The sequence below is a fragment of the Amblyomma americanum genome, chromosome 7 (assembly GCF_052857255.1).
Source record: "Amblyomma americanum isolate KBUSLIRL-KWMA chromosome 7, ASM5285725v1, whole genome shotgun sequence".
NCBI classification, from domain to species: Eukaryota; Metazoa; Arthropoda; class Arachnida; order Ixodida; family Ixodidae; genus Amblyomma; species Amblyomma americanum.
The window spans coordinates 129,800,720-129,816,866 of NC_135503.1; the positions used below are offsets into that span (position 1 = coordinate 129,800,720).

At 45.0% G+C, this 16,147-nt stretch overlaps 1 protein-coding gene across 1 annotated transcript; it reads right to left on the bottom strand.

The window, feature by feature from the left end:
• Positions 1-2,883: 2,883 nt before the first annotated feature.
• On the bottom strand, positions 2,884-14,146 carry LOC144097457 (domesticated amidase effector 2-like). The gene is made up of 3 exons (XM_077630179.1): positions 14,035-14,146; positions 7,201-7,487; positions 2,884-3,282 (listed from the first exon to the last, which is right to left on the bottom strand). The coding sequence occupies exons 1-3, from the start codon at positions 14,081-14,083 to the stop codon at positions 3,166-3,168; spliced, it is 453 nt and encodes a 150-aa protein (XP_077486305.1). The 5' UTR covers positions 14,084-14,146; the 3' UTR covers positions 2,884-3,165.
• Between the last annotated feature and the right edge of the window lie 2,001 nt (positions 14,147-16,147).

Below are 16,147 nucleotides of genomic sequence, written 5' to 3' on the forward strand. Positions count from 1 at the left end.
CGGGAAGGCCTCTCTCGCCGCCGGACCTGACCTAACTACCCCACGGACCCCTTCCGCTGCCCGCCGGCCCCCGAACACCAACGCCGGTCGACGTCAACGACTTGGTGAGCTACTGAACATCTATTTTACGGATAGAACATTCTTCCGCAGTGTGCTTTACCTCGCGTTAGGATAATAAACTATTTCCTAGCGTGCCCTGCCGTTGCCTATTTCGTCCGGACCTGCCGTGGCTGCGACTCTGCGCCACGGGTTGGGGAAACGTGTTGCGTGCTTAAATAACGCCTGCGTGTAGCTTGCACGGAAGCTCGCCTTCCCGGCCGGCTGGACGCAGAGTGACCCCATAACCCATAACTCCTTTGCTTTATCAAGGTTAAGAGGCGCACCCGAACTTTCACAAAACTGCTCAGTTACATGCACAACCTAGCGCACACTCTTTTTATCTTAAAGGAGTAATTACTCAATGGCATCCACCCAAGCGCAGCCATACGGCTACAACCAACCCACTATTTTTATCAGCCAACGTCATCAACATAAGCCAAAATCTTGCTTTTACATTGCTGTAGTGAGAAGCCACTAATTGCTGTGGTCTTGATGATACCATGATATAGGGTATTAACATATAAAGCAAATGACAAAGGCGATAGCGGGTGACCCTGTAGAACAGATGTTTTAAGTAGAATAGGTCTGGTAACCTTTTGATTAACAGTCAGTCATGAACTGGCCGGCTTATAACATTATTTTATGCCTCTAAGCAAGACATCACCATTGTTTGCACTCCCTAAAACTGCAAACAAAAAATCATGACGCACCTTATCAAAAGCTTTTTCTAGATCAATCTGAATAAGAGGCACTTTACTTAGCTTATCTAGCGGACACTGTCTCTAACATAGAACGTGCGATTAGGATATGGTTTTGACACTACAGCCATTGATTTCGCACGCTTGGTGCGGCCCTAGTACATCTAATGCCACAAGCTGCCATCGGGAAGAAAGAACCTTCGCAGATATCTTACAATCGACAGTGCAAAAGGAAATCGGACAATATCCTTCCAACGTTTTCGACCGATCTGCGTCTGTGCTTTTCGGGATTATTATGATGTGACCAGTTTAGAACGTGGGAGGCAAAAGCCCATGTCATAAGCTGCACTGAACACTTCCAGCAGGGCAAGGTCTAGGCTAGGCACAAACCCTTTATAGAACTCACTATTTAGACCCTCCAGGCTAGGAGGCCTGTGACCCTCAGGAGCAGAAATTTCCGATTTGAGCTCATCTGAAGTAACAGATCCCTCAATGACTGCACGCTGCTCATCTTCAAGACAAGGAAATGCTTCATTTAAGCGACTGAAATTAGACCCACTGCTCGGGTTAGTACTACCACCAAAGAGCGCATATAATAGATAAAGAAAGCACCAACAATACCTCGCACGTCAGTGTACATATCGCTTCCGCAACGAATTTATAAAATTTTAAACACAGCAGCCTGCATTACGTCATTAAACGCGCGGCGATACAGTAGTTCACAAACGAACCTCCGTGTTCGAAACCACGCAGCCACGTTCTTGCGGTTTCCTTAAACCGGTGCCTTATAAATATGTTGTGTTTTCTTTCACATATTATGGAAACAATGTCCGTACCTGTGAATGTATGAGGAGCCGCTGACAGGACCCGTCAACGCCATCGCGTCATCCTCTGAGGGCGGATCTTAAGTGTCGTCCAAACTTTTTGTTATGCCCTGCTAAAAGGCAGCTACAGCAGGAGACAGACGCGAGACGGCAGAATGTCCGGCCAACAATGTGCGCATTGCGCAATAGCCGAGTAAAGGAGACCGATCAACCGGCGAGACATGAAATACAGGTGCCTCGGTGTGGACATGCTGTGAGCACGTAGTGAGTGTCGCAAGTGAGAGTGGTGGTAACTTCTAAAAGAAATTCTATAGTGTCTAGGTTGCTCATAAATAAAATTGGGTTTAAGCGCATGACGCGATAGCGTATTCGGTTAATTCCCATATATGAAGAAGGTCATTGCTTACTTTAGATCCTTACTTTAGGTCATTCCTTACTCATAGATCCGCACCGCAGCGGTGGTCGAGTGGTTGAGCATCCGCCTCGCATGCGGGATGTGCGGGGTTCGGTCCTCAGTGCCGCTGGGTACTCACCCGTGATACAATGGGCACAATCTTTCCCCTGGTCTGGTGCTCGGCTTACTTAGGGTGAAATGCTTGGGAAATGTGTCTTTGACCACACCTTAAGAAATGGAAAATACCTTGTGCCATGGAGCTCTTTGGCCGTAAATGCCCTTGAGCCACAAAAATCCATCATCATCACATTCATAGATCCCTCTCAGTCCTCAAACCACTCCTGGCGCAGTGGTGCAGAGCTTAAGCCATGTTTCACTGCTCTGCAATGAGAGGTGACCACCGGATATCCTTCAAGGAGGTGAGCGTCTAAGGCCCTGGGGTCAAACCTGTTCAAGAGGCGACATGTGGAGTCATGGCACATCCGGCTCACAAAGCAGCCGGACTCTAGGAACGCTCCCCTCCGCGTACGTTAGTGGACTGCGCCACGTGGTAACAAAGGGAGAGCGAAGGCAGCAACCCGCTGCTGTTGCTGGCACACTTTAGTCACCCTTGAAGAAGGAACCCAGTTGGTCCCGAAACGTTGGCGAAAGTTAAAAAAAGCGGTTGGCGTCTGTTTTCGCTCAGCTATCTCAAGAACCCAACCAGACGGACTTCCATCCAAGATGTTTTCGTTCAAACCTTGTTTGTATACTTCGCGTCATTATCTTTCCCCCTTATGAACCAATATGCCGCTATCATGAGGCGATTTTAGCTTCAGACAACGGGAGAAGCTCTGTATTGACAACTGCGTCGCTCTATGATGGCTTATAGCTTGGTTTATTGCTTTTGGGAGTACAATATTTTGACATATAGTTGAGGCCAGCATTGAGACACGAGCCATCCGACTGGGTCTACGACAGAAGAGGTGCACATCACGTGTGCAGCATAAAGAAGACGTAAGAGGGTGCGTAGATCTATTCAGGAGAAACCGTACAATAGGCAAAGCGTAAGTGATAGATATAAAAGCATAAAATGTTGGAAGAGGTAAAGCAGCTCAGTCACTGGACGGCAGCCTCGTGCGTGTGCGTCTGCCTGTGTCCGTTTCAAACTTTACCGCCTCCGAAGCTCAATTACGTAGTACTTGCGAGCGTTGGAAGCACTGTTGACGTTTCCCTTGTCGCTGAAGAAGGTTCTCTTGACAGCATGTGAGCTGTTTTGGTCGTAAACCTGAAAAGACAACAGTTCTGGTTCTATGCACATGTAAAGTTCGACAATGTTTGAGTTTTAAAAACATTCCTGCTTGCTAGATTTATCGGTTATCCCTTTTTGCGCAGATACGCCTATTTGCTCGGGAATAAGGTTCAAGCTGCATTTGTAATGTTTTTTTTCCGTCAAAGAAACAGACATATATTTATTTTCGGCCTGAATTGTTTTATTTCAGGCACAACAACCATGTACAGCTCCGTTTTCAGAGAGCACGTATAAAAAGGCATGCATTTTTACTCGTATGCCATCGGTTGTTTTTTAAACTGCCACTTTCCATGTGACATCTATATTGCACCATAATGATAGCTTTGAAATGTCCTTTTGAGATCCCAGCCTAATCAGATTCATGGTGTATTTCTATGCCGTCACGTAAACTAGCGCGAGCGCCATAGATTTCTGGCATCCTCTCCACGCTGCTGTGCCAACCAGTACCACAGCGCGAGAGACTGACGGTTTAATACGAGGTGATAAAAGCTGCTTGTCATATTCTCCACTTTGGGGAAAATCCCTGCGGACATTGTCCAATTTGTTGAATGCAGATCTCAAGTTGGGTCAAGTGTTTCATCAAGTTCCACCAAGCGTACTTCAAATCGAACACGCGTTCAAACATGGGAGGGCAGGTGGAAGCAGCAACGACGAAGCCAACGATTTTCAAAGCACCGCACCACCAACTAACAGTTTGAGACACCCAGAAAGGTTGCGGCGATGACCGAGTGGGCTTAAGCAGCGGCAGACGGATCTCCTCTGTCGTTGAGCCGCAAGTTCGAATTCCTCTCGAGGCCACAAGTATGGTGTCTTTCTGCTCGACGCTCTCTTGGACACACATCGGACGCCGAGTTTACATTAGCATAACTGTTCTAAGCCTTACGCACTCTGTGGAATATTTAGCAGGGATTACATCAAATATTTTCAGCTGCAGTCTGTTTTACCCTGGTATATTTAAGAGAAAAAGTAATTTAAATAAAAAAAGAAGTGTTCACATTAGGATTTCACATACTTTCAGTCTCTCTCAGGCTTATGTGACGCATTTTGTGTCCCTTGTAATTTTGGTTTTTCAGTTATGGCTGCGCGAAGTGCAGATCATAGCGGAGAGCTTCATTTTGAAAACTTTTCCGCACAGATTCCGCAACTCAAGTGATTAGTTCAGTGCAGCTACATTGTTGAGCATCCCATCTGCAGCTACCTAGAACAATTCGTTTTAGTGCGTTACAATTAAAACTACCAATCTATGATTACATCGATGTTGTCTACCCGATTCCTCTCACCGTTACGTTAAGGCTGCTCGGGAGGAGCACCATGGGCCTCCCAACACCCATCGGTGGCCGTACCTGCCATAGCAAGGCAGTGGTGCCTGACTTAATCGCCGCACCACTGCGCCAAGAATTCTACACAGACACAGGCCGATCTATGAATGTAATGTAGAGAATGATTACTTCCACATAAATCGGCATTAACGCATTAACGCTCTCACGTCATGCCATTAAGGCGAACCTTAAGTGTCCTCTCCAGTTTCTGTGCGCAAGCACTAACGTCTATATTCACCCATTTCAGCGATCATTGTCTTAAGACTGCCTGACCTTGAAAATCAAGCCTCGAAAAGAAACCGAAGTGAAAACTCAAGTGCTCATGCACCTAATTCGCACTTGGCCTAACTACGCTAAATGGTCCGTCACATTTTTATAGAACAATTTTTATTGAAATAAAAGTAAAACAGTGCATATTGTACTAATTTGATATAAAACAACTGAGCAGGACATGCCGGGGTATTAACGTTTGGTAATGTTTGACTGAAAATATTTGGTGGGTAACAAAAAGAAACTTGAGGGGACGCAAGCTCCGCCTTATGCGTATGACGTGAAATCATCAATGGTGCCTAAAGCAGCCTGGCGCTATCTTAGATATCAATTCGCAGACGCGGATACCGTTGCTTCTTTCGCCGTCACATCACGAATAGCCAACTCTTCAGAGTATTATACCATATCAATAGAGATCTCTCCCTCGAAACCAGCTCTTCTCTGTTGATTAGGTTCTGCCTGCATGCCCATGTATGCTGGATTGCTCCTTCGCTACTATACATTCATAGATCGCGGGGAGTCCTCATACCACTCGCGGCACAGTGGTGCTGCGGTTAAGTGACGCGTCCCTGCCCCGTCAGGTGGCAGTTTCAAACACAGCCACGGGTCGGTCTTGTGAAACGCCGGCTCCTCTTTCCGGGCCACCAACCGCGACCGGTGAGTAATTTAAATCCCAGGTTATGACAGGTTATGATGACGTCACAAGGTCACGCGACCTAGAGGGCAGGTGGGTCACCTGTTTTTGTGCTCACAATGCCAACGACGACGACCAAGCCACCGACTTTACCGGATTTTCAACAGAACGTGGCTATAAAGCTACCCCTTTGAAGTCAACAGGGCTGGCGACTGTGAGGACGAAACTCAAAAGTAGGATGTGAGAAGTTTCTAGGAATTCAAGGGTAATAAATTGAACTCATTTGGTTTCAAAGAGTTTCCGTCTAGGAAAAACACTGTTTTGATTTTCAGGGACCCAGGACCAAAAATAAAGGCATGAATTTCTGTACGAAGTGGATATCATTTCGTTTTTCATCTAATCGCAATGTCTATCGATGGCTCTCTTTTTCATAACAGAACAAAAAATGGCTGTTCTCTGGAGGCTTTCTTGGATCTAATTTTCAGTGCGAACAATATGTCACGCAAGGTTTAAACTATACCTTATGCGAAGATATCTCAAAGCCATGTCGAAAAGAACCAACGTGTTGTACGCGCACACTGGGCAAATGACAACAAATGCAGCAGAATTTTTGGCAGAAACTATGGCCTTGTTTCTAATCTTTCAGCGTCCACAATCAGGAGTTAAGAACATGCCGTTTCTACATGTGTGCGTTTGCTTATTAAGACGGAAGCCTTTCTTGGCTAATGAGTGGCGTGGACAGAAGTTGTCCGCTCGAACTGTCAATCACAGGTTGAGTGGTAAATAAAAGGAAATATAAAAGTTTATTAAGCAACAGTTGATAAGCAACATATATGCGATGAAATAAAAACCAGAAATCGAAAAATAAAAACAAATATAAGAGGCAACAAAAATGAAAAATAAAAATATGAATACAAGAACACAAGAAAAAAATGAAAATAAAATAAAAAATAAAAATGGACGAAGAAATGAAGTACAACAAAAATAAACAAAAGCCAAATTAAAATTGGAGGGAGAAGGAAAGACGCAAAGGTTTTGTATTTCCCCTTACAAGTAGACAAGTGCAGTCCTGTAATTTCTCCTGCATGCAGCGTGTATACAAAGTTTAATGTCCACATGTTTTCAGTGGCCAGCGCTTCCTGTGAAAATGTGCGGCGTCTATGTAAGCAAGTTGAGGCAACAAAAGATAGAACGCAAATATAGGACTTTACGCCAGCCTTCGGCAAATCCTCGTCGCTCATTTTGTGACTACTGGGGGAAGATTCGGAAGCCGTTCTTCAGATATAAAATGGTCTGTGGTCCCTGCGCCTTCGATTTCTTCTATCTTACGCTTCGGTCTAGCTTCATAATTCTGACCAAATGCTAACTGCTGCAAATTAGCGAAATAGTGACATCTCAAATTCTATAGCCGGTAACAATTTTTTATGTTGGCTTTTGAATATAGGAGTGCTCTGTAGAATACTGCAGATGCTATAAATTTTTTGTTAGTTCGCAACTCGGGATTGAAAGGGATAACCAAGTTGTTTTACTCTGAATCCTCAAGCACCCTGATAATTTCTTGCAATAAATTAACTCTAAAGAACTCTGCCCTGACCTTCCCCTTTTTCTTTCCTATCACCATTCACTGCGATTTTTTTCATTTTCTTTCTTTTTCCCATTAGCCTCACTCACCCAGATTCCGCCGTCTTCACAGCTGTCAAAGACAGCAGCATGCTGGTTCCAGCGTGGCGGCGCATTATAGTTGCCGCCGGGTCCCAAGAAAGTGGCGATGGCGGTCCATTGCGGTATGTTGCAGCTGGGGAGGACAGGCTCACCGGATACCCACTCATGTGTTGTGTCGTTGCGCAGACCCGGGCATATGAGCTTCACCAGAGCCGTGCACTGAGTTCGGTCGCGGTGCTGGTCCTTGTACGTGCCAACGTACGGCATTGGGTTGTCACAGACGAAGCCTCCGCTCGCTTCGGTCCGCGATGCGTAGAACATGCATAGAAGAAGCGTAACGTGTTAGAGGCTACCTGGGATGGTGTCACTCGAGGGCTATAGAGAGTAAAAAGAGCGACATGCATAGGTGCGCCTGTAGGATATATTTTCCTGCTGTTTTTTTTCTCGTTACTGCATTTTGCTCAAGGACACCGCTCTGAGTGCTTCGAAATTACAACTTGGGCTGCATTTATAAAGCATAAATATAAATTATCAGAAAGTATAACTTGTCCCTAATTCAATACCCTTGATATGAACTGAGAAGTAAAAAGTTACAGGATTGCACTTAAACCTGCTTAAGAATGGAAATGTGAAAGCGTGTCACTTTCCTGTTTTTCTGCTTTCATTTTTCTTTTTTATTTGAAATGTCTATGCTTTTGTTTGAATTTATTTTAATGCTGGGTTCTTTGATTTTGTATTTTTATTTTATTTTAATTCGCTTATTTTTGTTTATTTTTATTTTATTGCCACCTTTGTTTTTAATTGTGTTCATCTCGTTCTTTTTATTTTAATTCTCTCAATTTTATTATTTTTATTTATTCCTCATTTTATTTTGTTTTATAAACATAAGCTTTCTGATGCATCTACTTCGTTTTTCATCGAATCAACCACACAAAACCCACTCCTCACGCAGCAGTTAATTGTATAGTTCAATGATGATTTCAATCCGTCAGGAAAAATTTTTCTCATTTCAAAATGTACTCACACACTACCTAACATAAATTTTTTCACACCTATCTATATAGGACGAGAGGATCGTGCGGACAAAATTTGCTTGCACGTCTTGCGTACACTTTTACATTATAAAATCAATTCAATTCATTAACTAATTACTATTCATCAACAAAATTTCTCCGCCTTTAAGATATACTGACACACTACGTAACACAATTCAAATTTTTCACCTCCACCTATAAGGACCACAGGTTCGTGCGGCCCAAACTTGCGGAGTTAGTTGCTGAAGGTCACCGTGACAATTCCCCTTTTGGCAATATGCTTATTGTAATTGCTATCCCAACCGCATGTTGCAGCCAATGAGAAACAAGGTTGAAAAAAATATACTACCAGTCTCATAGGTGCGACATCTCCTATGTAACAGGGCCTTCATGGATGCGTAATCGGTATTCAGCGTGGTTTGAACAATAAGGTTTGAAGAAACCTTACATGGACATCCCGCTTATATAAAGCGATTTAGTGTTGTTGGCAGCCGTGTTGCGAGGACAGATTACTCCGAAAGTCTTTGTATAGCAATTAGGTTTATTTCTTACATTTTTTAATTCATTTTAAATATTTCTCACATGCGACAACTTTTACAGCGCTTTCAAAACGCCAGATAGGGTTGTTTGCGAACGTGTGACTCTCTAGTAGAGCCAACAACGTGCTAAAGAGGAAGCCTTCGAATAGTAAAGAATTTGGGGGCCTTCACAACCACATTCTTAAAAAACAAAGTGGGATAGCATTTCGGCTGCCTGCTGTTGTGTTTACAATGAGTGTCTGATGTCCTTGAGTGAAAAATCCTGTTGGAACCCGCTCCATTGCTCTTATTTTCTGTGCATGAGTCATCATCTTTTAGAATATTTGTGAATCTTCCAATGGATTATCACTTATACTAATGCGACACACTTATGCACCTGAAGCTATTTTCTGGGGTCGGCCTCCTTGGAAATTTGGGGTCCTTTGTAATTTTGGTTTGGGCCAGCTTCCGAAATATGGGCGCTGCTCAGACATTTCAATTCCACGGTGTCATAGAATTGGTTTACTGGTGGTGACGTCGTGTTGATGACGTCAGCGCCCCATCAATCACATACATAGATTGCGAGGCATCCTCATACCACTCCTGGTGTGGTGGTGCTGCGGTTGAGCGATGCGCCACTTAGCCGGCAGGTAGATGTTTTGATGGCAGCCACCTGTTGGACTGTGAGGTCCTGGCAGCTCTTCTCGAGCTCTCATAAGACCCATATTCGCTGTGATCTTCACTAGACTATCTCTCGGCCTGTCAGCTTACGCGTAGTGTCTCGATGGGGAGGTGTCCATTGAATTGAAGTTATTTGATATAATTTCGCTGGAACCTAGAAGCGCGGGTAGATTTCCTACAAACCTTTGGACAGGTTGCCACCTTCCAACCGTGGTAGGTGGGCCAGCTGCTTTTTGTGACACATATAATAAGGAGTCTAAACTAAAACTATGAAGGAAAGAGGTGTGAAGAAGACGACGTGTATTAACCGAAGACTAAAGAGAGATGAAGAATAAGCATTCGGTGAGGTGGAGAGATGATTGGTGGAGAAGAGAAGAAGGAGAAGACAACGACAATACTTACGGGGACTAAGGCCAAGACTATAAAAGGGCGAGGGAGAACGAGGCACGGGGGAAGGGGGCGACAGAGAAGCGGAGGCTCCGGCGGGTCAGGGACGCTTCGGCTAGAAGAGAGCTACGCCGGATACTGCTCCGGTGATTTCGAGTTCTACTCCTTCGCTTCGTGGACTTTCTGCCGTTCCTGAGCCCGTTCCGGGAGTTAACTGAGGACGCAACCACTTGCTACGGCCAGGGGTGTCTCCAATGCTGTTGCCACCCATCCGGGTGGTGCCCCAACGCCAACAACACCGGCATCACATCCACGGGCGTTTCGAGCAGGAGTTTGTGCGACGCAGCCAGTGACGCCTCCAGCGACGTCAGCCGCAGCACGTCGAACGCCGCCTCGATACCGGCTACTGGACCCATACAACGCTGCAGCCGCACCGAGCCAACCGTGAGCACGAACGCCGACTGCTAACAGTAGAACGCTGGTAGTCGACGCTGGTAGCAGTGTTCCCTGGTCGCGTGTATCTATAGTCTTCTTGTTTTTTGTTAATTTGTTTGTTAGTATTGTGTGCTGGTGTGCATGTCACGTAGGGTGTATTAAATGTGCGTCTGTGTGGGTACGCCTGTTGCCTAGTCCATCCTTTCGGTTCGAATGTTCTCCGGGGAGATCCCTGACACTGACGGATGCCGGGTTTTTTCCAGGAACAGGACCTCTAAGGCTTCTGCATTCTTATCGAAAGTACTTTGTGTTCACCGATTGAAACTGCATGCTGGTGCGGCTTGACCTCACAGATACTCAAAAAAGTTTTAAAAAGCTATTAGTGCCATTTAGGGGTCCTCCGGAGGGAAACCGGTGATGACCCGACCTGCATTCCGTTTTTGAAGCGACAGCTCCTCTGCGCTAAATAAAGCCGATTTTGTCGAGCGTTGTCGGTTGACATTCAAGTAAGCCAAAGGTCAAGTGTACCTATGGGCCTCACCATTTGTGGTCCACTATGGTGTCGCACCACTTGACTTTTGACCTTTCGATTCGCCGGTATGGGGCGGCAGAATAGTCACATGACAATCGCGTATGTCGCGCGATGGAAACTAGCGTCGTGACGTCTTTCTGGGGGGAATATATAGGCCGCAGTGTTGTAATAACCTCTCACTATCAACCATTAATTTAACTGCCACCTGTCAGGGTGGCAGAATGGGCGCGCTGTCTATCAAGTGTACGGAACGCACTTGACGTTACAGGCGCCAAGCCGCGTCTAGTTGCCCGATACACCAAAGCTTTTGCTCTCTATCCAGGTTCAGCATTAGTTAAAACAGCTAATTTTTAACCTTTTGCTAATTGTAAAGCGCCATTTTTAATTAACTTCCCCTGATTGTCCTTATAGCACGGTAATATCTCCCTACAGGTTGGTCCTCAGTGTTCTTAAGGTTAAAGGAGAAACTTGTCTCACCTTACACTTACATTGAGGGGTTCTACGAATTTCATTAAACTGAAGTGTACCATGTAGTCTTCCAAGAGTAAGGACACATAACGAACACTAGGAAAAAAACAGCTAAAGAACATCGAGACATCTGACGTATTTCGTACTGGTTGAGCCCGAGCAGACATATTTGTTCCTAAGCTTTTTTGTTCTCCAAACTGCTGTCAATGAAGAGTAGAACTCTATGCGAATTATCAGTGCTTCGCAATGTGCCGATGCATATGAAGCGCTGACAAGCGTTTCAAGTTTCCAAACGGGAAGGCATTCCTGCCAGTTTTCGTTATTTTAAATGGGAGTGCTTCCAGGTCTATTTTTACTCTCAGGGTCGACTGGCAGCGATACAGACAAGAGAATAGCCGGAAAAGTATTTGGACTGCTTACGAGAAGTGTATGCTTTGCGTAATGCTTTTTTAACCTTTTGTGCAACTCTTTTTGTCGCTACGCAACGCCAGTTTGATAAACATATTACACGGTATGTTGCGAACAAAAAGCAAGCCAGCGCCAACACAGTAGATTATTTGGATTTCAAGGGGGTAGAAACGGATAGCGCACGGACATGCCGCTACTCACACGTCACACATCCACTGTCACAGGTCTCCCCGGAGAACACTCGGACCGAAAGAATGGACTAGGCGCCAGGTGTACCTACACAGACGCACATTTAATACACCCTACCTGACACACGCACTAGAACACAAAACACTAAGTAACAAAATAACACAAAACACAGACTATTAACACACGACCCGGCAACAATGCTACTCGCGTCTACTACTAGCGTTCTACTGTTAGTTTTCGGCGTTCGTGCTCACGGTTGGTTCGGTGTGGCTGCGGCGTTGTATGGATTCAGTAGGCGGCGTCGAGGTGGCGTTCGACGTGCTCAGGTTGGCGTTGCTGGCGGCATCGTTGGCTGCGTCGTACAAGCTCTCGGTCCAAGCGCCGAGTGGAGGTTCATGCCGGTGATGTTGGAGTTGGGGGCACCACCCGGATGCGTGGAAACAGCGCTGGAGACACCTCTGGCCGTAGCAGGTGGTAGCGTCCACCGTTGACTCCCCGGAACGGGCTCAGGTACGACAGGAATTCCGCGCTGAGAAGCCGTAGAACACGAGCTCACCAGAGCAGTAGCCGCCAACGCTCTCTTCCAGCCGAGGCGTTCCTGAGCCGCCTGAGGCTACGCTTCTCTGTTCTTCGGCCCGTGCCTCGCTCTCTCACGTGCTGCTTTTATAACCTTGGCATTTCTCCACGTTATCCTTGTCGTCATCCTCTTCTTCTCAACCTCCACCGATCATCTCTCTCCCCCTCAACGAATACTTCATCTTCTTTATTCTTCGGTTAATCCACGTCATCCTTATCGCCATCGTCGTCGTCTTCTACAAACCTTTTTCATCCATACTTTTATTTAAGGCTCCCTATCATATGTGACATTCACTGGGAGCAGAACCTGTGGAGAGTGCCCCTTCTACAGCGCAATCTTTGGGCTTGAGCTTGGTTTTTCAAACGCACACACAGACCTGCGAAACAGTATACGTCCCCTAATTGTTTTTTTATTTCTTCCTTCTCTCCTTTCAAGTATTTTATTTCTTTTCTGGCGTTGAAGTTTCAGAGCCCAAATGGAGTGAGCAAGCAGTCTGCGCATACCTTATAACCCCCGTGTAATAGTGGTTTCGCTGGTGTTTTGTGGCTGCATAAAAGTACTTTTCTAGCGCGTGTTAGCGTGTTGAACATTCATTACGAATCTACAACTATTGATGGCTGGCTTGCTTACGGCAACTATGTTAGACCAAACCACATCGTTTTTGGCTTCAGTCTAGTTACATGATTATTGTTTCTACGTATCTTAAACTTCTTGGATAAAGCAACGTGTGATGCCTTACATATTAGGGCTAACAGCTAAATTTTGCGATCTGAGAACTGTATTACAGTACCAAACTCAAAAGACACGAGGTGAAGTACCAATCACATCCATGATACTGCTCAATCAGTGAAAGGCAACTAAGATATTAAGCCACCCTATATGCACACAACAGCAGTCTTTCTGAACAGAGCACGGAGTTGTTAAGCTGTGGGCGCTTGAGAGCGACCCCAAGCTTTTTCACCATCAGCTGCTATGGCAGCCGGATCATGTCCACTTCAGGCAAAAGAACTCTTGCGTCAATTTTCGATTTTAGCACTCCTGCTCCGGCGGCGAGGACCTTATCCCACCAAACACGATAATCACACCACCTGCATTGTGCTCCCTTTCCTGAATCCACAAGAAGAAAATAAAATCCCAAAATACGGTACGATAACCCTTTCTACCAAAGGCGCCGATTTAGTTTCGGTGTGCTGCGCCTGAGCGCCAGTCGTTAAGCGCGAGAGTTCCGAAAAAATTTTAACACATCCTGCGTAGCGTAACGGGCTCGTGTTATAAGAAAAGTAAGCTACGTGCTGCATTCAGTGCTGGAAATCACAGTGAGGAAGAACAGATTTCTCCGGCGGCAAGTTGCAAAATGGAAATATCTCCGCGAAGATACCTAAGCAATGAAATTATTAACAAGGCTAAGAGTGCTGCTTTTTCGTCGAGTGAACAGCAGCCTCATTTTGTAACTTGCGAACGCTGGGCCACTTCACACATTGCGAAATATTTCTTTTTCATCTCACCCTTACATGTCGCTCATAAATATTGCCTCCACCAATTCTGTCCTCTGTCCAGAATTATTCGCAGTTTTTGTGGGAGACTAAGAAGACTGCAGGGTATCATAGAGCTCACCCATGTCAAACAGTAGCAGAAGGGCAGGGAGAACCGCCAACGTCTTCATTGCCGATCTCACGTTCGTGCCTTATGACTTCGAGCTTGCAAAAACGGCGGCAGTGCCTCCAGTGTCGTTCTCACCCTTTTATACAGCCAGCTTATCTCTGCAGTTTTATTTTTTACCAAATGCTGGGGAACTACAGTTCGGCCACTCTAGTCAGCAGCCGCGTCATAGCTTCCCCAAAAGCCGGAAATATTTTCAACTGGCTTCAGTTCTGCTTTTCTTTATGTGCTCCTGCCTTCGCTGATACGATCATTTTGCCCGGTGAAAGTTGCTCCTGTATTTCCGCTGCGGACGGCTCTTGCTCTTTAGTAGCAGTAAATTTAAAATAAGCAGCTTCTGAGCTATCTAGTTAGCAGGACCTTGCAGACCATTATTTCGTTTGCTGCTCGTTAACAGATGGTTCCAGCGACCTTGCATCAATGCGCAGCCAGCAAAAGGTATCAGTACTTGATTATAAGCGTCTTGATAAAAAACTAGCAAAGCATGATTGGGATTCTTTTATTGATAGTGTGTGCCCTGGTGTCTTATATGACAGTTTCGTCGAAGTTTTTCTTTCACACAAAGCTGAATCTTCACGCATGATGATAGATAGTTAAGCAACGAAATTTAGACAATAAGTAGATGTTACCCGTAATATTGGAAGTCATTAAAGAGAAAGATCTGCTCTGGGCTCGATCAAGACGTGCCCCACACTGTTCTGAACTACGACTGCAATTTAAACGTGAACAAAACCGTGTGAATGCCACGATCCGGCTGGCCAAGCGCAACCACTTTAGGTCTAAGTTTAACGAGGCATATTTTAACAGCTAGAAAACATGGTCGCTGGTAAATAATCTGAAAGGAGTGAGTGCTGCTGTTTATAATGATACATATTTTATCTCGCATTTTGATAATGATGGGCAGAGCATAGCCAAGGACTTTAACAACCTATTTTCTCCGGTCCCTGGTGCATCTCGGACCCCGCCTACCGACTGCCCTATGCCTCCCAGTGTGATGGAATCTGCTTTCCTTACTGATAAGACCGAAAGCGATTTAAGGTGTTTTTTTTTCAGTCTCAAACGTAAAAAATGTCCTGGTCATGAAGGCTTCACGGTTCCTGAATTGTGCAGAACTTGTGAATCGATTAAAGGTATACTGCTAGTTATACTTAACGGTATCATTTCCAGGGGTCTAATTGCGACTTCAATGAAAACTGCTAAATTTATATCTTTGTACCCGGGTGGCTCTAGAAACATCATGAACAATTACATACCTTTATCTATTCTTCCATGCATCGGTCAAGTTTTCGAAAAGCATCTATTACCATGACAAATTTTTTGAATAGTCACAGTGTTCTATCACCTTGTCAATACGGCTTCATACCAGCAAAAGGAACAACAGTCCTTCTTGAAGAATTCTCTGACTTGCTAAATTCAGCTTTCGATAAGAATCCAGTTGTTTGCTCTCTTTTTCTTGACGTAAGCAAGGCTTTTGATAGCATCTGCCACGTTCTTTTGCTTGATAAACTTTCTGCATTGGGATTTTGCGGTTCATTTTTGCAATGGCTTACTAACTTTTTACAGGATAGGCGGCAGTATGTGTCGATAACAAAATTCCATAGCGATTTCACGGCAATAACATCCTGAGTCCCGCAAGGTTCTATATTGAGTCCTTTGCTAATCAATCTATGCGTTAATGACCTTGCTAACCATGTGTCTGTTATTTTTCTGTTATGCTGACGATGCTGTTATTGTTTCGCGCGCAAATAATTACACGGATGCAGTTACAGCATTACAGATGCCAGCTATTAAAGCCATGGACTGCTTTAAGTCTAACCTTATCAATATTAGTACTTCTAAAACGCAACTTATATATTTTCATAACCCATTAAAACAATTCGAGTTGAGCCATACTGTTTATTTGCGTACTTCTTCATGTCTTCGTTGTAACTGTGTACCAGTTAAATATGCTAAGTCGGTCAGATATCTTGGCCTGATCTTCGACAGTGATCTCTCTTGGAACTCGCACCTTTCTTTTGTTTGCCAAAGACTTCGCGCGGTATCGTTTGTGCTGTATAATATAAGGTAC